At 50.0% G+C, this 25304-nt stretch overlaps 2 protein-coding genes across 2 annotated transcripts in view; one reads left to right on the top strand and one right to left on the bottom strand.

Moving 5' to 3' along the window:
- CYTH3 (cytohesin 3) overlaps positions 1 to 4303 on the top strand; it is a 68933-nt gene extending 64630 nt beyond the window's left edge. Inside the window, exons 10-13 of the mRNA XM_018040557.1 lie at positions 626 to 702; positions 785 to 856; positions 935 to 1089; positions 1319 to 4303. Coding sequence (XP_017896046.1) covers positions 626 to 702; positions 785 to 856; positions 935 to 1089; positions 1319 to 1391 — 377 coding nt within the window. The 3' untranslated portion in view covers positions 1392 to 4303. The remainder of the gene's footprint in view (positions 1 to 625; positions 703 to 784; positions 857 to 934; positions 1090 to 1318) is intronic.
- The window catches only part of USP42 (ubiquitin specific peptidase 42), a 41239-nt gene continuing 20290 nt past the window's right edge, over positions 4356 to 25304 (bottom strand). The window contains exons 4-18 of the mRNA XM_018040556.1: positions 24472 to 24582; positions 22714 to 22816; positions 21927 to 21994; positions 20878 to 20948; positions 19672 to 19754; positions 18134 to 18245; positions 17192 to 17332; positions 16906 to 17006; positions 15697 to 15850; positions 13269 to 13979; positions 13033 to 13127; positions 10009 to 11478; positions 8469 to 8770; positions 6324 to 6367; positions 4356 to 5519 (exon numbers count right to left, since the gene is read on the bottom strand). Of these exons, the coding sequence (XP_017896045.1) occupies positions 6360 to 6367; positions 8469 to 8770; positions 10009 to 11478; positions 13033 to 13127; positions 13269 to 13979; positions 15697 to 15850; positions 16906 to 17006; positions 17192 to 17332; positions 18134 to 18245; positions 19672 to 19754; positions 20878 to 20948; positions 21927 to 21994; positions 22714 to 22816; positions 24472 to 24582 (3530 nt within the window). The 3' untranslated portion in view covers positions 4356 to 5519; positions 6324 to 6359. The remainder of the gene's footprint in view (positions 5520 to 6323; positions 6368 to 8468; positions 8771 to 10008; positions 11479 to 13032; positions 13128 to 13268; positions 13980 to 15696; positions 15851 to 16905; positions 17007 to 17191; positions 17333 to 18133; positions 18246 to 19671; positions 19755 to 20877; positions 20949 to 21926; positions 21995 to 22713; positions 22817 to 24471; positions 24583 to 25304) is intronic.

Raw genomic sequence — 25304 nt, 5'->3', positions numbered from 1 at the left:
TCTCTTTCAACTTTTGTTTTTAAACTTCATGTCGGAAGCAGAGACTAGAAATAGAAATGGAAGCCAGTTGGTTTCTACTGAATATTTGAGAGTGAAAGATTTCTTTTCTGTAGTTTGAGGAGAGTGGGTGCAGATGAGCTGTGTGTGTGCATGTGTGTCCCAGATCTTGTTAAGAGATTAATTCAATCTAATAATTCCCTGGGCCAAGGCCATAATCGATTTTGATGGATCCCAGGGCCGCCCCAAGTCCTCAGTAATGCAATGACGGTCCTGACGTAACGGGATTAAGTCCTGGACAGACCGGCAGCGGCGCTGACTTCATCCTGTTGTCATTTCCATGTGGGGAAATTAAGACCATTCATCACGACTAACTCTTCCAGGAAGCAGACTTGGGAAATGCTTGGGTCATCTGGGTGCCCAGCAGGCGGGCGGGGGTGCATGCGGGCCCCAGCAGCCACGGGCAGGCCAGGCCGCACACCGTGGCCAGGATCTGGGGCAGAATGTGAAACGTTTTCACGAAGGAGGAAGTGTAAAAGCCAGCTCGGCCCCAGTGGCATTTCTAAAAAGCACAGTAGCTCGTGTAGGGCTTGCTCTGCCCAGACTGACGGGGTCCCTCTGCTCTTAGGGGGACGCGTGAAGACCTGGAAGCGGCGCTGGTTCATCCTCACCGACAACTGCCTCTATTACTTTGAATACACGACGGTAAGCGCAGGGCTGCGGGTCCTCCGGGTCGCGGGACCCTCGGCGGGTGCGGGGGAGGCTGGCTGAGCGCTTTGTCCCGCAGGATAAGGAGCCCCGGGGAATCATCCCGCTGGAGAACCTGAGCATCAGGGAGGTGGAGGACCCGCGGAAACCCGTAAGCTGGCTTCCCCGCCGCCCGCCCTTCCCTCCCGCTCCCCCAGCACCAGGTGACAGTCCTGTCTGTCTCCACCAGAACTGTTTCGAGCTGTACAACCCCAGCCACAAAGGGCAGGTCATCAAAGCCTGTAAGACAGAGGCGGATGGCCGGGTAGTGGAGGGCAACCACGTGGTGTACCGCATCTCGGCGCCCAGCCCGGAGGAGAAGGAGGAGTGGATGAAGTCCATCAGGTGCGCGGGCCCGCCGGGCGGGGCCTGTGCTGTGGGCGTGCCAGGGGCGGGGCCTGTGCGCTAGGTAGGCCAGGAGGGTCGGGCTCTCGACTGGTCCGGGCGGGTGAGGCCCGAGCTGGGGCTGTCAGAGGGGCGGGGCTGTTGTCGAGCGTGAGTGGCGCTCTTGATGGGGCCTTGTGTGTAGGACTGCCCCTCCCATCCTAACCCAGTGTTTTTTACCCTCTCCCAGAGCGAGTATCAGCAGGGATCCTTTCTATGACATGTTGGCCACGAGGAAAAGGAGGATTGCCAATAAGAAATAGAGCTTTCCTGGTCTGAGCAGCAGGTAAAAGCAAACTGAAACCCCACAGCGGAGTGACTGGGGGGCCCTCCACGACCCCCTGGACCACCCCGACGGCCTGCCCTGTCTCCTCCGGGACGGCAGCCCCTGCTGATCTCAAGAGGCCTCACATCACCCCTTCCTGCCGCCGCCCTCCCAGCTCCGGGTACATCCTTCTCGAAGCCCCGGCCTGCAGCTGCGCCTGGTGGTCCAGCCTTGAATATCCGCGGGGCAGACTAGGGGCCACACGTGCTCCTTGGTGGCAGTGGCGGTGTTGGCCGTTCTGGAAGCCACTGTTTTGTGTCATAACAGGAAAGGAAAAGCTACCACTTTTTTATTGAGTTTTTTTCTCAGATATATAGGATTATAGCTTTTATACGCCTTTTTATATTCTGAAATTATAATGAAAGATACTTTCTAACAGTAGTATTTTTAGAATGGCAGCTATAAATTTAACTTCTGGACACACGTATATACTGTGCACTGAGAACAAGTTACATATACACATATGCAGCAACTGGGGAGTGGGGTGCCGTGCTCAAGGGGAACCCGAGGGCGCCCCCTGGTGGAGGGAGACGCCCGCGTCCTTGAAGACGCGCGCTGGGCAGGGTGGCTCCAGGGGTCCCGTCTTCTGAGTCATCCAGCTCCGTCTTCGTGGCCCCGCAGATAACTTTTACAAAGACACAAATCATTAAATTTTGGTTTGGGGTGTTTATCCTGTAACTGCTGAATCCCAGGACGGACAGTGTATGTATTGAACCACATGAAACTGCTCACATTTGACCCCTTTCTGATACCCACAAACAGCAGTGTCACGTGGTCCAACCAAACACATGGTTCAGGCCAGCTGTGACCCCTGTCTTCACTACTTAAGGCCTGTTGGCCAAACGAATGCTTATAATGATCAGACATATTAATGTAATGTGTAGACATATAAGGAACTAGAGACAATCTTCCTCCGTGTTTTGAGAGATTTGATATATTACAGGAAGGGAAAGAGCAGGCTGGGGGATGAAGGTGTATAGCACTTACGCTTTTCTGTAAATAGTTTAAAACCCCAAGTATGCACTGGTGGTCGGACTGGCGAAGATCCCTGACCAGGAGGTTGCCAGGTGCCGCTGGCTGAGGGAGAGGTGCTCAAGCGTGCAGTGAGGAGCTGGGCCCATCACGCTGCAGAGATGGCCCAGGGGTGCACAGGTGGGGCATTCAGGGCCGGGCCAGTGACATGCCTCTTGTTGTAAGTTTCATTTCCACCACCAGAACCCCCGCACATTATACGTAGGACCCCCTCGCCCACATGGGCTGTTTCGGTGGAGGGTCCCTTTCCTGCCCCACTGCGAAGGCACCCACCTTGTTCAGTTTGTACACCTGAGAGGTCATCACCTCTCCTGTGCAAAGGCCAAGTTCAAGAAAGACCACCTCAGCCTATGCATAGAGAGGTAAAACAGAGAAAATGTTTCCTGGGAGTTGCCTCGATGCTGAGACGGAATGGCTGTGGGCTCTCAGCCTCGTGCAGCTTACAGTCATGCTAAACTGCATGGGGGCCATGCCCAGGACTCTCCACCAGGCATCAAACTGACTTTTTTGGTTCATTCCCAAGCATTTAGGCTTTGCTACTGTACCAATACCTCAGATTCAAACCTCTAGTTCTGAGAAAGGCAAGTCAGCATTCTTGAAATGCCTGACTGGCATATATGCAACTCTGGCCCCAGTCTTCTGTGAAAAGACGCTGCCCAGACCACCCGACCAAACACTGCTGACAACACCGGCAGCGCCCGCCCCTCGGGCCAGCCCCGCTCCTGGGCTGCCTGGGGCACCGGCTCCATCCGTATTTTGTGTGGGACAACCGATCTCTCTCTCCTTTGTTTGATCCAGGTTAGAACCCTGGGGATACAGGACTTTCTGTCTTTTGGGTCTGCATCAGGGTGGGGTTGAGAGAAGTGAGCGGAAGGAAACCTCTGTAAGACATTTTCTCTGACCACTTGTGAAGGAGCCTCACCAGACGGCTGTTTGCCCAGAAAGATGCAGAAGGCCATGGTGCTCAGGATCTGTCCCTTGCCCTAGGAGTGTTACGTGAAGTCATGGAATTGCAGGTTTTGTTGTGACAGTATTAACCTGACAGGCTTAAGGTGTTCTCCCCCCACTAAGCCCTCAGATGGCCTGGTCCAGAAGCCCTGCTGGGTCAGGGCTGTGCGGGGACAGGTCTGTGGCTGGCGGGCCTGGTTGCCTGGACCTCAGTGTGATCCTGTTCACCCCCCTGCCACCCTCCCGTCTGCACTCAGTGCTTGAATTACTTGCCTTGTCCCAACTCTGGCCAAAGAGCTTCCCTCCAGCGACAGGGCTGGAGGCAGGGAAGGTCTGCTGGGTGGGAGGCATGGCTTCCACAGCCCCACTCGGCCCCACTGACATGTGGGGTTTAAGTGGACACCCTGGGCCCATACAGGCAGGTGTCCTCAGGATCACAACATCCTTAAGCAGTTTAATGTGGTACCAAACGAAGTCCAAATAGGAGCTATTTATAGATGAAGCAGCATTTAATGCTGCATATAAAGCAATGCATATTTTTCAAGCTAAAATGCATATATCTACGTAGATGTGCTTTGCTGAGAAGTTAGGTCTGTTGTAGACCAGAAACCACACATTGTGATTTCTCGTTTTATTTTTTCTTAGAAAACATTTCTATTTACAGTAAATAGTTAATATGTAAATAATGTACATATATGTTGATTTCTGGAGTGTTTGTTATTCAATGTACATACTCCTACAACGTGCATGAAGAAGTATCCTTTTATCTATTGATAATTTTGTTGTAAAGTGAATGGTAAGCCTGGAGAGTGTATGGTTGTCAAATGGCAAATACTATGTTCATTAAATAAAAACACATTGTTAAAATAAGATTGCTTACAGCTGGGTTCTTAAAACGGGGGGAGTGTGGGTGAAGCAGCCCACGCCGGACGCTCTCACCAGTGGGGCCGAGAGCCCATGGCTGGAGCTTTAGAAGTTTTAAGAAAGTAAATGCAGAGAAAGAAGTCCGTGAGAAGTGTCTGCAAGCAAATGCGGAAACAGCAGTAAAAAAATAAGACACAAAAGGTTTAATTTGCTGCCATTTATATACTATATAAATTTTACATGCTGTATATTTACAGTGGGGCAAGTGCTTTTTTAATCTTTAAAAAAACAAAGATCAAACTTTAGACATCTCTGAACAACACAAACTGTATAAACCATACAGATTATTCAGATACAAACTGTATTAAATACAGTTTTCCCCACTCCATCTCCTGATGCAGGACCAGTGAATTATAAGTGTATCACAGTTTGATAGCATATCCATATTAAAAATAAAATCACAGTATGATTTTGTCTGTAACTAGAAACTTTAAGGGACCAAGCTGACAACTCAGACTCCAATATCATAGTCAAGACAAGAGACACTGTATAAAAAAGTGTTATGTAATAAAAACATACTGTAGGCCTTACAAATAATGTTTGGATTATACATTCATAATGTAAATACTCATCATAACTGGTAAATTGATTGGAATAGTTCCACAAAGTTCAAAAACAGAACTTGTCTATAAAATACATCTTCAAATCTTGAATACAACTAAAATATGAAGCAAATTAGTTTCTAGTATCAGACATTACAGAAAACAGACTGCTCTCAAAAGTCTAGTTGAGAGCTTGTGAATCTTTAAATAAAGTCTTTAAATTAAATATACACGCTGTCAGTTTGTACTTTTAATAATTCCATGGTTTCCCGGCTGGTCTTGCACCGGATGTCTAACTTGGAGGAGCATTGCATGGAATACGAGTGATCAACCTGAGTCTGTGATTAAGCAGCATTTGAGATGTTCTAGTCCAGGGCGTTATTTTCAATGTGATTTATATACACAGTTTATAGATTTACAATGGTCAGCAGTTGTAGAAAGTGTTCATCCGTTTGGAATAAGGGTAATTAAGAAAAGGTAAAAACTAAAAAAAAAACGTCCTCCATGGTAAAATCTGTACAGTATTTACTAAAGAAGCACCACGCAGATTTGAACAAAGTTATTTTCTCTATTTATAATTTAAGCTGGGTTGGGGATGGCTTCTGTTGAACACGGTGAATCTGAAAGACAAGAGGCAGCCGCGTCAGTGATCCAGAGGCAGGAAGTGGAACCCAGGGCCTGGTGAGCCCCAGCTGGGCTGTCTTCCATTCACGTCACACCCCCCCCCCCCCCCCGCCCCTTCGCAGATGCCCCAGGTCTCTAGGAAAGCCCCCTGGCCTCCCTGCGGGCAGTAGCTGGGAGGCCAGTGGGGAGGGCGCCCTCTGCTGGGCACTCGGAGCCGCCGCCCTAGGAAGAAAGTCTGCGAATTCCTCAGCGGGGCTCAGGGCTTTCCCCTTGAAAACTCGCTGCTAAGCGTTCACTGGCCGCACGGTGGTCCTCTGTAGACAGTTCACTCAAACCTCACCTTGCTGAGGAGGAGTTACACATTTGGGCAAAAGTCCCTCCCCCACCCCCACCGGCACCACTGAGCACCAGGCCTGGAGATGATGCTCGAGGCTTTGACTTGCTGTAAAAAAGCACCCAAACCTCATTCAGATCAAGCCAAGCCCTTCTCGTCTGAAACAAGCACAGGGTGGGGAGGAGCAGGGCGCCCAGAGCTCAGGACAGCGGTCTTGGGAAGGGGCCCCCTCCCTCAGGCCCTCAGGTAGGGCTGTGAAGAAATGGCTTCTCCATCTTTCAAATGACTTAAGCTTCTGACCTGCCCTCGTTTTCTCCAGTGAGGGAGTGTGTCTAAGGCCCTGAACCTCACCCCCCTCAAGGGCTGACTCCCCACCTGCTCCCATGCAGCCCCAAGCTCCCTCCTCAGGCCCCTCAGCGGCTCCACAAACGGTCAGGACAAACATGCAGAGAGGAAAAGAGCTCACCATAACTAGTGAAGTTTTTGTTTTGAGGCCAAGTTTTCAATCACCTAGAAAGCAAAGGTTAGGAAACATTTTAATGACGTTTTGGCAAAAATTTTAGCACCTGTGCTCTGTGCGTATCACGTCATTAACTTAGAAGCAGTTCTCAGACAGGCTCGTTGCCTGAAATCAGTCCTACACGAGCTGTGCTTCCAAGGGTTTCACTGAAAACACGCTTTTACATGGTGACTGAGGGCCACGTCCCCGTGGGAACAGCCCAATCTGATCCCAGCAAACCCATCAGCATTTCAACGCTGGGTCAAAGAAATCCAGAGCTTGATGGTGCCAGAGAACAGGAGTCTGGAGGAAAGGTCAAGGCGCCAGCAGGTGAAGAGGTCCGTCCTCTGAAAGCTGACAGAGGTCAGGACAGGATGGGCATCTGAGCGTCATCAGATAGAGGACAGGAAAGGGTCCCCCCCACCTGCAGCCCCTGGAGACCTGCATGTGGGCCACCACATGTCCACTACCGGGCTTTGCGTGCCACCTACTGTCCCCCAAGCCAGCTCTGTGGGTGAGCCGTGCCTATGGTGGGCTGGTGGCCTCTGGCTGTGGTCCTCACCACAGACCTGCAGCCTGAAAGGGAAGATTCAGGCAGACACACAGAATCCTGAGGACCTGCCCGGACCACTTCACCACACGCAGTCAGAAGGGACTCATCTCATCCAGCCCCTGGCCCAAACCGTGGAAATGTTGGTGGAAATCAAGATGGAAATGCACATTGTTGCCATCTTAACAAACACAGCAAAGGACACCTAGCTTCCCTTTCCTAATGGCCCCACGAGTCTTCTAATTTGCTCCAAGCACCCCTGGCATCCACCCCTCCCCAGACACCCCACCTATCCTGATCTCTGCTTCTCCCAAACGCCAGTGCACTGTGTGGCCATCTGTCCCTCCTCCACCAACCATGACGTGACTGTGGGCCATGGGAGGGGGTCCTCCCCTAACCAGCATGACACCTCCCTGGGTCCAGAACACAGTAGAGAACCCATGGTCTCCGGGGCTCCCGGACAGCAGGCAGGGTCACAAGGGGGCACCTCGGGGGTGAGGGTGGGTGGGGGGGTCAGCAAGCTGGTCCATGGAAGGCCCAGGCCGGGCTCTGCCAGCTCCGCGGGGCCATAGACGGGCTGGGCTGCAGCGCAGCTTTACTGACACATCAATTTCACAAAATTTTCATGTGAAATGCAAGTCTTCTTTGGACTCTTCCAACCACTTAAAGGAGAAGGCAATGGCAACCCACTCCAGTACTCCTGCCTGGAAAATCCCATGGACGGAGGAGCCTGGTGGGCTGCAGTCCATGGGGTCTCGAAGAGTCGGACATGACTGAGCGGCTTCACTTTCACTTTCATGCACTGGAGAAGGAAATGGCAACCCACTCCAGTGTTCTTGCCAGGAGAATCCCAGGGACGGGGGAGCCTGGTGGGCTTTCTTCTATGGGGTCGCACAGAGTCGGACACGACTGAAGCGACTTAGCAGCAGCGGCAACCATTTAAAAATGTCCAATCCTTCCCAACCGGTGGGCCATGTGAAGGTGGCGTCCCACCCTCGGCCCCCTGCAAGGCTCAGCACTCCTTCTAGGGTCGAAGGTCAGGGGAACAGCTAAGAAAGCCAGAAGGGCTGCGTACAGGCGGTCAGAGCAGGAGAGGCTAGGAAGTTACAAGTGGGCCAAGCCCTGCAGGGCAGACAGGAATCCCAGAGCCCGGCAGCGTGCGGTCGCCCGGGACCCCCACCTGCAGCCGTAGCCCGAGACCCGGGCCAGAGGCGTGACGCCTGCGCACCGGTCACCAGACAGACTTCCAGGGTCTCCTCACAACGGGCACGGGTTCAGGACCCGGGAGAGAAAGGAGGTACCACAACAGTATTTCTGTCAAACATGGCGTCTGAACAGGTCTGTCCCCAGTCAGACGCCCAGAGCCACACGCAGCACAGGCTCCCGGCTCTGCCTCGCGGGAGGCGGGTGAGGACGCGGGGCGGGGCTCAGCGAGACTGACAGCTGCTCCGCCCTGTGAGGCTCCTTCCTCCAGCGACCGCCTCCTCCCGAGGGAAGGGCGCCTATGGCCGCCACGCCCAGCGCGCCCCCTCCGCGGCCGCTCGCCCCGCGCGCCCCCTTACCCTGGCCGCACTCGGACAGCCGACACCTGACCTCCCGGCTCTCCATCCTGAAGTGTTTGGTTTTCTCACAGAAAGGTGCCGCGCCCTCCAGCGGCAGGCCGTCTGCGAGGGGGAAGGCGCCCTCGGCTCTCCGGAAATGGTCCACAGTCTCACAGCTGGCTGCCTTGGGCAAGCGCGGTTCTGAATCTCGCCCAAAGTCCTCTGATCTCCTCGAGTGTCTCTTCTTTTTCTTCTTCTTCTTCTTGTGTCTGTGGAGGTCAGCGTCAGAGTGCGCTACGGAAAGGTCTGAATCCTGCTGATGCCTGCCGAAGACAAAGCCAGGACTAGGGCCACTAGGAAAGCAAACCTCCCCAAGGAGAACTGGTCCTCTCTCTGACTCACACCCACTTCTGCGGACACTCAGCACGCACACACAAGTGAGGCTCTCCTAATGAAACATGCGGTTTTCACTGTAATAATTAAGTCCAGGGTCATAACCTCACCAGTTTCAACCTGTCCCCACCGCAGCCTTTAACTTTGGGGAGAAGAGCTCTGGCCAAAGCACCAGAGGAAGGAAGGACTCCACCACCTTTTCCTGAAACTAGTTAGTGGCTAAAGGAAAAAGTATCTTTGCCCGGTGCGTCAGGCACACAGAAGGAAGGAGGTTTGATGTCCTTTTCCTTCAAGTAACCACTCTTCACCTGTGGCTCCTGGTAGGTAACCTCTCCCAGGGTCTCGCTCTTAAGAGACACCAGTGTATACTGTGTGCTCAGCCCTCTCCTCATGGAGAAGTCATTTTCCAGAAAGCTGCTGACCAATTTAGCTTTTAAAAAATACAAGAACTTCCCAATGAGATTTCAAACTGAGAAATGGAGAAATAGAAACTCAGTTTGAAATCTCACTGGACAATTTGTTGGAGAGTATCAACAGACGTAGCATTATAACTACATCTGTGAATAAATAGGTTAACAGTCAATCCTAAAAAAAATCAACCCTGAATATTCATTGGAAAGACTGATACTAAAGCTGTAGCTCCAATACTTTGGCCACCTGATATGAGGAGCAGACTCATTGGAAAAGACCCTGATGCTGGGAAAGACTGAGGGCAGGAGGAGAAGGGGACAACAGAGGATGAGATGGTTGGATGGCATCACTGACTCGATGGACATGGGCTTGAGCAAACTCTGGGAGATGGTGAAGGACAGGGAAGCCTGGAGTGCTGCAGTCCATGGGGTCACAGAGTTGGACACAAATGAGCAACTAACCACCACCACCACTGTGAAGGTGGACAGTCCCAAGCTTCACCTCCTGAATGCCGCATGTGTACTCAGAGTTACAAAGCACCAACTAAACACAGCCACGTCTTGAAAGACCGGGTTTTTGGGTGTTTTATAAAACCACATAATAAGATACCGCTAAGAAAAACAGAGCTAAGGTTTAGGAATCGATAAAAACAGGGCAGTCCCAAACCCCCCGAGATGAAAGCTACACACGACAGAGCCCTCACCCATCCGCAGGCTGGGTGCGGAGGGCGCACCCCCCACACGCAGCCGCCCCTCACCTGGAGTCTCGGTCCCGGTGTTTGTCTTTGGATTTCTTTTTCTTCTTCGACTTTTTGTGCTTCTTCACTTTGGGCTCCTCTACAGGGTCCTTCTGTAAGCTTCTCCAGGCTTTCTTTTCTACGTGACTCTCATTCTCGAGGCTATCGTATCTCCGTTTCCGTGACTTAACGTTGTCGTGTTCGTGAAACCGCGTGGCCAGGTCGCAGCTGCCATCTTCAGCCCCGAAGCCGAGCCTGTCGTGGGCGTATTTGGCGGCGGGGTGTGGAGGGGGCGCGTGGGCCACGCCCGCCCGGGGGCTGCTGAAGCGGTGCCGGTCCCTTTCTTTGGCCGCCAGCTCGTAGCCCTTGCGGCCTCTGTAGTGGTCCTTGTAGGGCCGGCCGCCGTAGGGCCCAGCCCGCTCATACTCTCGCTCGGCGTGGAAGGGCCGCCAGTCCCGGGGCTCCCGGCCGGGGTACAGGGGGGACCTGTCGTGGTGGTACCGGCAGCGCTCCCAGCGCAGCCTGTCTGGGTAGTACTTCTCCCGGGCCCAGGCGTGCTCGCCCTCGGCGTGGTGGTAGCGGCCCCACTCCTGGTCGGGGGCGCCCCTGCTCCGGGAGTGGTGGTGGCCCGACCTGGCCAGGGAGCTGGGGCAGGGGGGCTGTGGGGCCAGGGCGCAGGGCTCCAGCCGGGGCCGCTCAGGCCGCAGCCGCTCATGCTCCCGGTGGGGCCGCTTCCGCCGATGCTGCACCTCGGTCCTGCTCCGGCTCTCCCGTGCACGCTCGCCACTGGATGAGCGGTCCCTTCGGCTACGGTAATGTCCTCGGTCAACCTTTCTGAGGCTGCTGACCTTCTCCTGGACCGGACACGGCTCTGGGGCCTTGTGCCCGGCCTTACTGTCTTCCCCTCTCTCACTGCTGCTGCGCTCAGGGGGCCCCTCAGGACGGTTTTCTGTGATCATGTCTAGCTGCGGAGAGGGCACCTCGTCTGTGGACACCCCCGTGCTCTTAGCGGGACCCTCCGCCTCTGAGCCTCTGTCCCGACCGCTGTGACCCAAGGGCTCGGGCTCACGGTCGCCCTCGGAAGGCACAGAGGGAACCGGGCTCAGCCTCCCTGTGGCTTCTGCAGCCACCGGGTCCGGGGGCTGCTCTGGTAACGTCCCTCCCACGTCTGGGGACGGTTTGCTCTGATCATCTGTTAAATTCCCAGGGTCACAGGGTGCTGGAAGCTGATCGTCCCCGAGGGCATCCTTGTTGGGGTTACAAAAGGTGCTGACACTCGGCACAGCCTCCTCGGGTTCTGCCGAAACATGTTCAGAGACTTCTTCTTTGGTAGGTTTGATGCTGGGGTCCGAGGGCGGCGAAGCCTTCTTGAGTTTGCTGCTAAGATTCGAGACAGGCTCCAGGTTGTCCCGGGCATCGCCGGGAGGGGAGCGGCCGGCCTCCAGCTCCGCCTCCAGATGCTCCAGAGGCCTCTCCTCCGAGCCAGGTGTCCTGTAGCCCCGCAGAGACAGAGAAAGACAGGGGTCATTTACTCTCTGGGTTTTTGTCAATGGGCTACAGGGACGGACAAACACTTCATTCATTTACTGAATATTTTATGGCTTTACTGTATCTGGCTGAAACCTAAAACTGGGCTTATCATTTTTGGAAACTTCAAGTTTTCTCATTGTACATAAATGTAAAACTTTCTATCAAGCCTACTTAATTTTTCAGTAATAACTCTGCAATTCTAAGTGCCTCTGGTTTTCAGATATTTTTCTAATTCTTCTCAGTAACTAAGTCCAGACCATCAAAAAAGTCAAATAATGACAGGGCGCTTACTTTTTCTCTGGATCCCTTTTCTCCGAATTTTCCTGGAGCCTCAGAGACAGAGTAGTTACCTCCCAACAGAGCCAAGAGCTCCCTGAATTACCAACAAACTGTGAGGGACCACTGCTGCAGTAAGCGAATTCTGCCATGCTTTTGACGGACTCCTCAAGTTAAGGAAAGCTGCCAGAAAACAAGAAAAACCCTAAAGCGGGCCCCCTTTTTGGTCTGGGAGAGAGAAGACACGCGAGGTCACTACAGAGGCTCAAGGTCGCACGTGCAGCTGGGGTGAGCATGCCTGGGGTGTGACCGTCACAGGTCACCTGTCGTGCTGCTCACGCACGTTCCACCTGAAGACAAGCTGAGCCAGACAAGGGGAGAGACGAGGACAGCCGTGGTGCCAGGGACTGAGTGCTCAGGCTGCCCCCTCTGTAGGCTCAACTGGGAACGTTCCTGACTGGGGTTCTTGCTGAGGGCACATCCCCCTCAAAGGCCCTTCTGACACAGAGTGCATGGGGGTTGTCCCTGTGATGGGGGAGACCAGCGCACCAGTAGGCAGGGGCTGAGGCAGGCAGTTCTGCAGAACAAGCCAGGCGCCCACGGCCCGAGGTCCACGTGGAGAAAACCTCAGCTCTGTTACTGGCCCCTTCACAGACACCCCCAGGTGTCCAGCTAAAGACAGTCACACCTTGGCCGAGAGCTGTCCTCCAGGAGGCCATCATGGCGTTGACGTGAGGTGACGTGACCTGACCTCTTCGAGGTGCTGGCTCCCGGGCTGTCCACCTGGTGACCGTGGCTGCCGCCTCACGGCCCTGCCTTTACTCCCATCACGTTATGTACGCTGAGGTCAGGACACTGACGTGTGTTTTTAAGCATGGAGACACACCGCACTGACCATTAATTTAATCTCAGAGCTCTAGAGAGAGCATAACAAACCCTTTGCTCCTGGACAGAGCAAGACTCCCAGCCCAGCCCCTCTGCACACCCTCGGGTGCCTGTTGGGGGCGCTGAGTGGGACGTGCTGGCTGGTCAGACATGTACTGACCCAGCACGGGGGGAGGCTCTGCGGGAGAGGAGGTGGGCGCTGGACTAACAGGCCCTGGTAACTGTTTACCTGACTCTCCCACCAGGCAAATCAACGAGTTCTACAGATGCTTATTCAAGAAGGCTCATCCTGGGCCTTCCGTGAGCAGAAGTGCCCTGCTCCCGCATCCTGCTGCCCTGGGACAGCCGTCTTACCTAGTCTCCTCTGCCGAGCCTTTGGCTTTGCTGCTGAGTTTGAAGGTCTCTAAGATTTTGTCTTCTGGAAGAGGTGGCAAAGGAGCAGGCATCAACTAGGATTAAAAAAAAAAAATGTTTTTCAGCTGTGAGTGCCACGCCCGTGCCTCCTGAAATCCAGCCAGACACGCCGGACACGAGGGCAAAAGGGATGCCCGCCTGCCTGCCTGCCCGCCCGCCACCCCACAGCCGCTCACCTTCCCAGGAAGGCCGTTTGCCTTGGGAAAGGGGTGTTCTGAGTGCAGCGCAGGCTGGCCTGGGCAAGGGGCCCCGTCTGAGGGCAGGCCGTTTTCCATCGGGTCGCTGTCCGGACCAGTAGCACCATTTAGAGCCACGGGCTCTCGGAGCTCGTGCGGGGAGGCGTCGCCGTCTTCGGCGTCTGGAGCAGGGGAGCACACGCTCTCGGTCAGCCCGCGGCCGTTCTCCTGGCCGAGGCCCTTGGCCTCCTCGTCAGACTCCTCGGAGGACTCGGCGCCGTAGGGGACCAGCACGCCAGCGCTCAGCCTGGGCCTGCCGTTCATCACGGGCCTGGAGCAGGCCTCCCTCGGGGCCGTCTGCTTTGGGACCTTACTAGAGGCGGGCGGCGTGGGGGCACTCGAGGTAGACTGTATTGCACAAGAAGCGGTAATGGTAGAAGAGGGGGCGGGCTTGTTGGGGTGCTCCAAAGAATTGCTGTGAAGGCTAGACTGAGACTGACCTTGGCGCACAGGCAACTTGTTGTGAATACTGATCGTGATTTTCTGTTTCTTGGGGTGTTCTGGAATAACTGAGGGCCTGCTAACTGACCAGTTCTGAACAGACGGGGAGGCGTTCACAGTCCTGCTGACACTGGAATTCCCGCTGGGGCCTGACATGGGGCTGCTCGGCGTCTCCTTCGGTGGTCCCGTCCCGTTCAGGTGAGGGGAGTTCTGGGGACAAGCAGACCACAGCCAGGTGAGAGCTCCAGAAACCGCCAGACTCAGAGACCTCAGGCGGCGGGCCTTTCCCACTCCGGCCCTCTTTTCTCTCTCTCTGAGGAATGAGGAACACCGCCCCTCTCACGCGGGCCTGCCCGCCCCAGACCTTTCACAGGCCCCAGTTTTCTGGGAATTAATTTCTGGTAAACAGGGACAATGGCTTTTGTCAGAAAACAACCCCCAGACCAAACTCTTCCCACTCTGGCAGAAAGCAGCAGGTCCTCTTGGGCATGGAGAAAAACAGTTTCTCCTTTGTGGTTCTGGGAGCCCCTGGCAGTTCAGGCAGGAGGCGGCCAGCCCCAGGGACTTCCCAAGGCCCCAGGAATGTGGCGACAGTCACGTGGCCGGACACGCTCGCTTAGCCATCCCTGCCTCTGTGACCTCCCACCCTTACTTGAGTAGTTCTTTCGCTCCACATCCCAGCTTTTGCTGCTAAAATCCAGAAGTTGCACACCGGTGGTCATGGGTGAATTCTGCCTCATAGAGGAACTTTGTTTGGCCTTCCAAATGTTTTCTTAAGTATCTGAATTAGTTGCTAACTTACCACTGGATAATGGCTCAGCTGATAAAGCGTCTGCTTACAGTGTGGGAGACCTGGGTTCAATCTCTGGGTTGGGAAGAGCCTATGGAGAAGGGGAAGACTACCCACTCTAGTATTCTGGCCTGGAGAATTCCATGGACTCTATACAGTCCATGGGGTCTCAAAGAGTCGGACACAACTGAGTGACTTTCACTTTCACACCGGAAGTTTTAGCCGCTCATTTGTACCCGACTCTTTGAGACCCCATGGACTGCAGCCCACCAGGGTCCTCTGTCCATTAGATTTTCCAGGCAAGGATACTGGAGTGGGTTGCCATTTCCTTTTCCAGGGGATCTTCCTGACCCAGGGATCGAACCGGGCTCTCCTGCACTGCAGGCAGATTCTGTACTGACTGAGCTACAAGGGAAGGCTTCATAGTTAAACAAAAACATCTCTTGACAAGTCAACAGCAGCGGCCCCTCCACACAGGGCAGGCTCTCTGCAGCTGGTCTGTCCCACATCACTCAGGCCGAGCCCAGCACAGGACCTGCTGCCTCTCCAGCTCCCTACAGCACTGAGGCTGTGACTCCCTGTCAAACTGAAAGGCCGCATGGCACAGGTGGCAGGATTCTTCCACGGTGTGTACAGGCTATTCCAACATGTCTGCAGTTTGAACATTTACGTCAAGCAAAAGCCAGGCCTCCACTGAGGATGCCGATGTCACAGGAACCAGACAGCATACTCTCCACTCGCTCTGAGCAGCCCTTAGGGGTGTGACTGGGCCCAGCCAGACGGCAGGCAGAAAACGTCACCCCCCTGAAAGGGCTAAACGGAGGCAACGGAAGTGTTCTTTCTGTACAACCATCTCTCTCCTGGAGGCCAGCATGAATCAAGAACCCCTCACTATTTACTCCATAAAGTGAACGGAGTCCAGGGTGGGAGATCAAGTCCCCGGTGTTTAGACAGACTCACACCCCTGCTTCCTTCTGGATCACATTGTGCGTCCTCAGAGATGTCCCCTATGTTTGAAGTATTTTATACTAAATGGCCTGAATCCACTTTTGTGGACACGAAACTCAGCTGTGCAGGAGGTCAGGCCACCACTGTGCCACTAAGTAGAGGGCTGGAAGCCCTGCTCGGGAGGGTTACCGTCATCATGTGCGAGGGGAGCTGGGGGCCTATGAATCCCGAGGCTGTCTGTTTGCTGTTGACAACCCGCTGACCGATGACTGGGCGGGGCGAGGACTGGCCGGGGCTGTGGGCGGAATGCGTAAGTTCACCTCCATTTTTCACATCATGGGACCTGCGGACAGAGAGTAACAGTGCTCAGGGTAACACGGGACACCTCCCCAAAGAGCTCACGCACACCCCACCCTCGGCAATAGGAGACGCGACCTGGGGAAGTGCACACAGTCCCGGCCCGGCCCAGGCTGGCACTGGAGCTCAGGTCAGCACACAAAGGGTCACTGTGGATTCTCATCTGATATCTGTGTATTCTAGCTGAAAGGGTTTTTTTGGGGGGGGTGGTAATTTTTTTAAAGCTACTTTTCTTTTGTTTTCCATTTTTCTAATTCTAAATACATATCACTTAGAAAGATCTGTGCTATCCTGAGAAGTTAGAAAGAAACAAAGACACTTTGCCTCCCCTCACCCCTTCAAGGAACCTGCTATCCAGATTTTGTGGATTTTCCTCCAGGCTTTAGCCTGGACTGATCTCCTCGACATCAGCGTGTAAAATTTCAAAGTGCTTATCCTCCATATATAGAGCAATTTCTCAGAGCATTTTAAAAACATCATAAAAACCACTTTCAACAGTTGCATTGTATTTCGTGACATGCACACGCTACCATTTATGTGATCTGCTATTGTTGGCAATTTCAGGATGTTCTGAATTTCCAGTTACTACCAATGGATATACCTTGGAGCACTCATCAGACTGCCCCAAGGCCCCACATCTCCAGAAGGAATTATGGAATTGGTAACACGCAGCAGCAGGCGGGGCAGGCCCGGGCCTGGCTGGCTGCTGCTGCCCGGGGCTGAGAATGACCACATTGGGTACTCAGGAGTCCCCTTACGGGGCCTCTGCTCACTGCCTCCCCGGCCCGCCAGCCCACCTGGTTTGCTGCCAGCAGCAGAAGCCCTCTGTGGCTACTCCCGTCCCTTCTTCTGTGAATTTCTTTAACCTGCCAAAGAGCTGGGAGCTACAGTAAACGCATGGCCCACTCTCAAACACACCTTCTTTACTCTCCCCACCATCAAGATGCTGTTTAACCAAACATGGAATTTAAGCATGCTGATGAAGTGAAGCGCTCTTTCTGACTTAACAGAAAAGGTGGAAGTGCACTTTCCCGACAATACCTGATATAAAAGAGGACATAAGCTTGCTGGCTGAGTACCGATCTGATATCACTGGTAGACACGATGGAGTCATTCATTTGGTACCAGAGGCCGTTGCTAGCCTGTAAGACAGCCAACAAAAGATACTAGATTCGATCAGGTACATGGGGAACCCCAATCCAGAGACCTGTAAGAAAAGGGGGCTACCACACATCAACTGGAAAAGGCCCCCTTCCCTCCCAAGAATGCCAGTGGTATCTTACAGTGTACTGTACATAGAGTAATTAACAAAACCCACACAACTTACTTTTATGTAGCAGAAGTAATGGCCAGCATGGCAATTAAAACCAGTGTGTACCAGGACTGCATACAAAACATAAATGATCGGCTCTCCATTTGGCTGAGACATGTACGGTCGAATATCAAGATACTCAGGGTATTTCACATCCTACACAAGTATGAAGAGAGAGAAAAGGCACATCATCTCTGAAGGTGCAGATCATCCCGTCCACACACGCAGCGCAGGGCAGGAGGCTCACGGAGCAGGGCGCCTTACGGTGCTCCAGCAGGGACCCAACACCCGCGGCCTCATTTCAGAAGACAGGTCTAACCCGGAGCGCGCCTGACTCTAAGGGTGTTTACTGCAATCCCGCCATATTCTTCTTTCTTTACGCAAGTAAGGACCCAGACTATGTGAATTCTCCAAACCCATCAAAGCAGACAGTTAACAATCACAAGTCTGGACTTGAAGTCATCGCTTATTTTTAACAATTCAGGAGCAGGTTATTTCTTCCGCGTGTTACTGGATTTCTGACCACTTTCAGTTTCAGAAAGTGGGAAGAAAATGGGAAAGGTCAGTATACTACCAATCAGAAAACAAATGAATAAACAAGAAAATAAGCTCTGGTGAAGGAATGGCAAGGTCAGGCTAGGAAATCTTTGGACTTGAAATGCCAAAAGCGTTCCCTCAACGCTCAGCACCTTCACTGACTATGACGCCCAAATGTGGATAACAAGCACCAGTTGTGACCTTCAGAAAGTCTAGCCAGCTAAGGGATACAGACGAGAACACACACACTCTGTAAACACATATATCAAACTTTGAGCTCAGTTCTTTGACATTTTATTCTACTAACAAGTGCTGGAAGAACTTAGAACATCAGGTAATAAAACTTCCATGTAGCTGCTGGACAGTTAAGCCTTAAAAAGGCTCAGCATAAAACAGTTGTTAATAACGTTATCTACCTACCTTAGCAATTTTTCCACCAGTAAAATTTGCAAAACGTTTCAGAGAAAGTGTAAGAACATTAGAAGATCTATGTATAGTGAATCTCTTTGAAGCTGGAACCATCTTTTTACACCTTGGGAAAAAAAACAAAAACAGATGTTTAAGAAGATTAACGTGGGTTGGCTATTTTTTGTTTTTTCGTCTTACCCTTGTTATTTCTCTGAAACAGTCTAAATTAAGTTTCCAAAAGAAGGGTACTGGATGAGAAATACCACCCTTTTTATCCAACAGTGAAAAAATTAAAATCTGAAATTTGAGAGATGGCTTAATTAGCATGAATGAAAGCCACAGGGCAGTTCTGAAATGTCAGGCCACTGACACCTTAAAAATTAGATTTATAGAAGTTTCTCTTAATTCAAAACAAACTGAAACACTGGCTGGTAGAAGAACTCTGTGAAAACAAAGCCCAGATACAGAAGCAAGTAAATACTAGAAATGTCCTTGAGGTTTAAAACAAAGGAAGCATCCCTCTGGTCTTAGGAGGAAAGGGGGCCTTCTCCCCGAAACAATGAACCCAGGCACCGCATTTTACTGCCCTTTGAAGATACTGTATTTTTCACAAGTTGAAGGTTTGAGGCAACCCTGCGTGGAGCAAGTCTACTGGGCCATCCTTCTAAAAGCATGTGCTTACTTCAGGTCTCTGTGCCACATTTTGGTAATTCCTGCAGTATTTCAGGCTTTCTCATTATTATTGTATCTGTTATGATGATCTCTGATCAGTGACCTTTGCTGTTACTCCTCTAGCTATTTTGGCATTTTTAAACAAGTATTTTTAAATTAAGGTTTGTACACTGTTTCTTAGATGTAATGCTATTGCACACTTAAAAACTACGGTATAAGGTAGACGTAACTTTTCTATAAACTGGGAAACAAAAAAATTCATGCAACTCGCTTTATTTCAAGATTCGCTTTATTGTGCTGGTCTGGAACCAAACCCGTGGCTATCCCTGGGGTCTGGCCCTACTCAGTAACAACGCTTACCCATATTACCTGACTTCAAGCGAACATCTACTTAAACCACAAGAAACAGGGCTTTCTTAAAACAGGCCCTCTTGACTTCACGGGGAGACATTACAGAATGACTCAAACTTGAGGGTTCTGGCAGGTACTGCCCCCAATCCTGGGAAACCACCGTGAGAAAGAGAGACCCTTGACTGCTCTGGGAGAGAGCGATGCACCACCCACCCCAATCCTTCACGCCGGGGTCCCTGGAGATGCTGCTCGACACACATGCGCCACCCCAGCCACCTTCACACGCGGGGGCACTAACGTGTGGATGGTCTTACCCCTCCCCTCCACCCAGCTCCCCAGGAGTGAGGACCCGCCTCCCCCGGGTCTAAGGAGTGTTAACACTCGGTGCCCTGGCCCTCGGGGAACAGAGCCAGGGTCTTCCCAGACGGTCCTGGAAGCTACCAGGAACCTTGCTGGTTAGGCAGACACGCCAAACCCTTTCACCCCAAGCCTCCCCACTGCCCTGCCCACCAGCACCACCATCGTACTTGCTGCACTTGTACGAGTTTTCTCCATCGAGCTGTTCCGGCTTTACAAACTGCTCCAATGCCTTGTTGACACTCTGAGCAGCCTGGGGACAGAAGAGCACCAACAGCACGTGACCATGCACTGCCGCTTGTCAGCAAAAAGAAGAAGGGGGGCTCCAAGGGGTAAAGCCAAGTGCAAACTTGGCTGAAAAAGTGCAAACTTGGTGTGAAAAGAAATGACCACGCACTCCGCTTGTCGGCAGAGGGGAAAGGGGACTCCAAGGGCAAAGCCAAGCGCAAACTTTATGTAAAAAGAAACTTTTTTCATTATGGTGTTCAGTTTTACACATGTACACACCAAGTTATTGCCCTCCCCACCCCCAATTAAAAAAAAAAGCAGGGGATTCCCCGGTGGCCCAGTAATTAGGACTCTGTGCTTTCACTGCCAAGGGCCCGGGTTCAATCCCTAGTCGGGGAACTAAGATCCCACAAGCCACACAGTGTGGCCAAAACAAAAATAGAGGTTGCCCACTGCAGCATTATTTACAGTAGCATAAAACAGGAACAAAATCAAAGTATCTACCAGGAATGAAATAGGCATGTAAATTGGCTGAAGCATGACACACGGCAGGCCCAAGCAAAATGGAATGAAAACAGCGAGTGGCCCAACAGACTGAAGGTGTAATCCCGTCAGTGTAAACAGTAAACAGACACTCTGGAACAGTTTATATCAAACTGTTAACAAGTGTTCATTCCAGGGGACAGGCTCACACATGTCTCTGAAGTGTTTCTCATTTTTATCGTTAGTGTGTATCACACTTGAGATCAGAAAAACAAAAGCTTCAGACAACAAAAAATGGGAGAGCTCAGAAAATGCAAGAAGCAAAAAACAGTTTCTAAAGAATAACCACCACCTAAATTTGGCTGATATTGGTATCATAATCTGGTTTTATTAAGATTAAAGGTCAAAAGGTTAATAAACATTAACCCTTTAATGTTAATAAGGTCAAACATTTAATAAAGTATTAAATGTTTTAAGTTTTTTATGATGCCTAATACAAAGTTTCAATAAGCTCCTCTAATGAAGTCTTAGCGTATTAAAGTTTTCAATTCATATTCTCTAACAAGTGTAGCCTAAACTGTAGAAGAACTATAAATAAATAAACTATAAATAAATTATGCCTAATTTTTGTTTAACTTGACTATTACCACAAATACCAAACTTACCTTTATCTCCAAAGTTATATCGAGATAAGGATCAAAAGTATCTGAAACACCTTTGCAATTTAAACATTTGACTGAAATAAAAATAAAACACAAAAGATAAGAAAGTATAATCAGCATGGCAATATCAACTACTGAAATGACAGAACACACACACACATTTACAAAACAAAAGCCATAAGGTACTTTTCTCGCCTATCAGACTGGGCAAAACGTGTTCCTACTACACACTGGGAGCCACTAACTTGGTCCACGTATGCTGCTGGCTGGAGTGTAAACTAGTATAACCTCTTGGAAGAACAATATGGCAAAATCAGAATTTGAAATCACATATCCTTTGATACAGAAATTCTAACTAATTATCACATGTACGTACACTTTTACACAGATATAAAGGTCTGTGTAGACAAGGGTGCTCAATAAAGTGCTGCTGCTGCTGCTGCTAAGTCGCTTCAGTCGTGTCCGACTCTGTGCGACCCCACAGACGGCAGCCCACCAGGCTTCCCCGTCCCTGGGATTCTCCAGGCAAGAACACTGGAGTGGGTTGCCATTTCCTTCTCCAATGCATGAAAGTGAAACGTGAAAGTGAAGTCGCTCAGTCGTGTCCAACTCTTCGCGACCCCATGACTGCAGCCCACCAGGCTCCTCCGTCCATGGGATTTTCCAGGCGAGAGTACTGGAGTGGGGTGCCATCGCCTTCTCCGAATAAAGCGCTAGTGGTAACAACAACAAAAAAAACTAGAAACCACCTAAAAGTTCCCTGGTGGGAGTGAAATAAACGGAACACTGCTGCAACAGGGAAAGGCTGTGTTAAACCTGCATGTGCGGAAAACGCTAGAAAGCTTCCAGTGTGAAAAGAACCCAGGCTGTTCATGCACAAAAAGCTGCTGGGAGGATAACCACAAGCTGGGCCAGGGGCTGACGGAGGATGGGGGATGGGAGCCTGGGCCGGCACAGAGACACAGGGCCCTTCTTAACCCTTTCGGAGCCCTTGCATCCTTTTATACCACATGCCAGATCACAATCATCAACCTTTAAAACCAAGAGTTTACCTCTAGATCTTAGGTAGCCTCCAAATATCTGACAGACAAGTGTGGTGGCCTGGGTGTGTCTGTCCAATCTGAAAAAAAAAAAAAAGAGATGAGAGAAGCGTTCTGCAAAAATAAGAGGTGCTGTAACTGATGCTAAAATCATGTACATCCATAAAAGAATGAGAATTCACGCAAGAAAGCCGCACAATATGGAGACAGCCAAAGAACAGCCCTGTCCAATCAAAGACACGTCTGGGGCAAGGAGGAGAAGTGGTCGGACGGTATTAAGAAGGGATTCGTAAATCAGGGCAGGACTCTGGCCCCGAAGCAGGCAGCAAGAGGCAGTCGCCCAGAGCAGGAATGGGACCCAAGCGTGAGGACCCTGCTCTGCAGCCCAGCACCCTCCAGACACAGAGCCCGGTCCTCGGCCGCGGGAAGGGAACACAGGCCTGCGGGGGTGTCAAAGCAACGGCAAGTGGGCCACGACTTGTCTGTTTCTCCACCCTTCCCGAGCCCACGTTTAGATTTTAAAGAAGAAACTGCAGGGACTGGTAACTGACCCCAATGACAAAGGGAACATACCCAGATTTCAAAGGCTAGAGACAGAAAGCACACCTTTTAAAATTTCAACCATTTTAAAGTAAGGCAAACCACTTGAGGAAGAGGCGGCACAAAGTCAAAAGGTGAAGCTGACAGGGAGCGGGCACCCCTCCGGGAAGGCACCCCTCCGGGAAGGCACCCCTCCGGGAAGGCCGTGCCAGCGGGGCGGCCGGGGTGGGGGCGGGGGCGACTGATGCTGCGGACTCACTTATTGCTGCCGTTCAAGCATGCTTTTTGCATAGCATCAACAGTGTACTGAAGGAATTCGTGGGCGTCTTCTTGGTTTCCAAAGCGGAAGTGCCTGGCTATACCTGTAGAGTTTGAGGAAAGACAAAGCCTTATCACCACCTATCATACGCCCAGGCTGTACTTCCCCTTGATTGTATCTTATGACAGTACACTGGTTAGATAACTATTTTATGAGGAAATAGCATTAATAAGTTTCCCCTGAGAACAGCTAGGATGAGCCCTACAGACCACTAAAAGCCCACATGGGCTGGAGTTTCTGAGAACCCAGAGACTCTGTCTTCAGCAATAAAATGATTCTTGAATAAACTCAACTTTAGCTGTTACTGTTTCAAATTTTTGTCTCAAATGTTATGTTAGTGCACATATCTTAACTTGGGTGTGAGAATTCCCTAAGAGAATCTATATAAAACACAAAGTGTGAACCCATCTAATTCTATCCCAATAATCTAGAGAACATATTATATTCTCCACTGCACAGTAACATTTCAGTCCTATTTCTAATTGACTAAATACTACAAGCCAAAATGACAATGAAAAACAATACAGAAGCATAAATATACATACAATTTTATGTGAATGAATATATAGATATGTATTAACTTGAATCATATGAAATTGACCACATTCCACAAATTCTGACCTACAAAAATGACAATTTCATTATTTAACCATGTATGTCTAGAGTTGGGGGGGTGTATGTCTGTAGATGTATGTACATACACACACCAATAGCGTTCTCTTAAAGAACTAGGTTTAAAAAAATTAATTATGTCTGCCATGTATGTGTGCGTGTGTGTATACATGTGCATACCAGTATATATAATATACCCATATAATTCAACAAACAAAATCACCCCTGGCTAAAATTTCGATAAGATCCAGCAATGTTTAAAAAAAACGTTCATGGTCTTCCCCAGCCTGTTAATAGCACCAAAGGCCAAGATCTTCTTCATCCTCAGCAGCCTTTTAGGCAAAAGCATTGTAAATTGTCACTGTGTAATTATCCACCCCTACAATTACCCAGCTAGATACCAGATTAAGAGTCAGGTTTTTGTTTTATTTGTAAGCATTTTTTATTCCAACTCAGTTAATTAAGATAATACAAAAGCTTACTGCAAAAAACATGCAGAAAGTGCATAAAAAATCTCATGCAACCTCTCAGAATCATTATAATGCAAGAGGAGATTTTAGAGTCATTAAAAATTATATAGAAACTTGTGAAATTTATCCACAAATCTGCTAACTTCTGAGTATAAAATGTTCTTTAAGAATATAATTAACTTTATTTTGGTAATTCCTGTCACTATGTATAGTGTAATACTTATTCATTGAGTTAAAGCTAACTGAAAACTATTTAAAGAAATCGGTGGGACAATATTTAGAGTTAGTATTACTCAGCACAGAAACCCAAATATCTAGGGAAAATGCTGCAAAAGTTATCAATTTTATTAACAAATTTGAGGGTTTTATAATTTTTAATTTGTTTATATATCAAACTGAATACCACCTTCTTTACTATATTGTCATCTTTTGCTTTAGGTTTCAAAACGTTTTTACATAGTAAATGGTTTGCTAAAAAACTGTTATTCGTTAAAGACATATTCATACACAATAAACTGTTTGCTGCAGTACCCAAGGAGCTCATCATTTACAAGTCAGATCATTAAGAGCAACTGGCTAACAAATATTCATATAAACTACTAGAGAGGATACTTACGCCGCATCTCATTAATGACAAACATCGGTTTAATAACATCCCCAGGATTGCTGAGAGCCTGGGTGATATGTGCTTGCATTGTACACATCATGCAAAATCCTTCTGCATGACCTGAAAGATAACAGATGAGAATCCTCCAAGTTAGCAAAATATGACACCATATGTACATCAAGGGTATTACAGATAACACAAGCACACTCCTGAAACAAGGATAGCGGAACTATGTGTCCTGTTATTGAGCTATATACTTTTACTCGTTTCCATTTAATTCTCCAACTAAACCTAAGTGATAAATATATATTGGCTCTATTTTACAAGAAAGGAAACTGAGGCTCAGAGAGTTAAAAATTTGCCCAATGCCAAACAGTGATTAAGGGGCAGGCACATAATTGGGCTCAAATCATACCCTTCTAATTTCAAAGCCTGTGCTCTTAACTATTGTCTATACTAGAGAAATTAGAAGTTTTTTTCCTTATGCTACCATTTGTCTCAAACAGTAAAGGAATGTCTCCTTTCAAAATCTCAAGTGTTCTAGCTTTTCCACATACAAAGGTCTCTGTTGTAATTTTTTAACAGCGTTTTAAAAATATGAAAACCACCTTAGCGCATACTAAGTGGTGCTACTGGCATCTAGTGGATAGAGATCACAATTGCTGTTCCACAGCCTACAGTAAGCAGCCTCTACCATAAAGAATTATGTGGCCCCAAAAGTCAATTACAGTGAATTCAAGAAACGCCTAAAACTAAAGGTGGCTCAGTCCTGCCTAACCAAGCTTTTAAAGTCTCAAAAGGTCCAGACTGTTTCCAGTTAACATTACTGTGTCCCAGAGTAG

The sequence above is a fragment of the Capra hircus genome, chromosome 25 (genome assembly GCF_001704415.2).
Source record: "Capra hircus breed San Clemente chromosome 25, ASM170441v1, whole genome shotgun sequence".
In the NCBI taxonomy this organism is placed as follows: domain Eukaryota; kingdom Metazoa; phylum Chordata; class Mammalia; order Artiodactyla; family Bovidae; genus Capra; species Capra hircus.
This window is presented reverse-complemented; position numbering and strand designations above follow the sequence as displayed.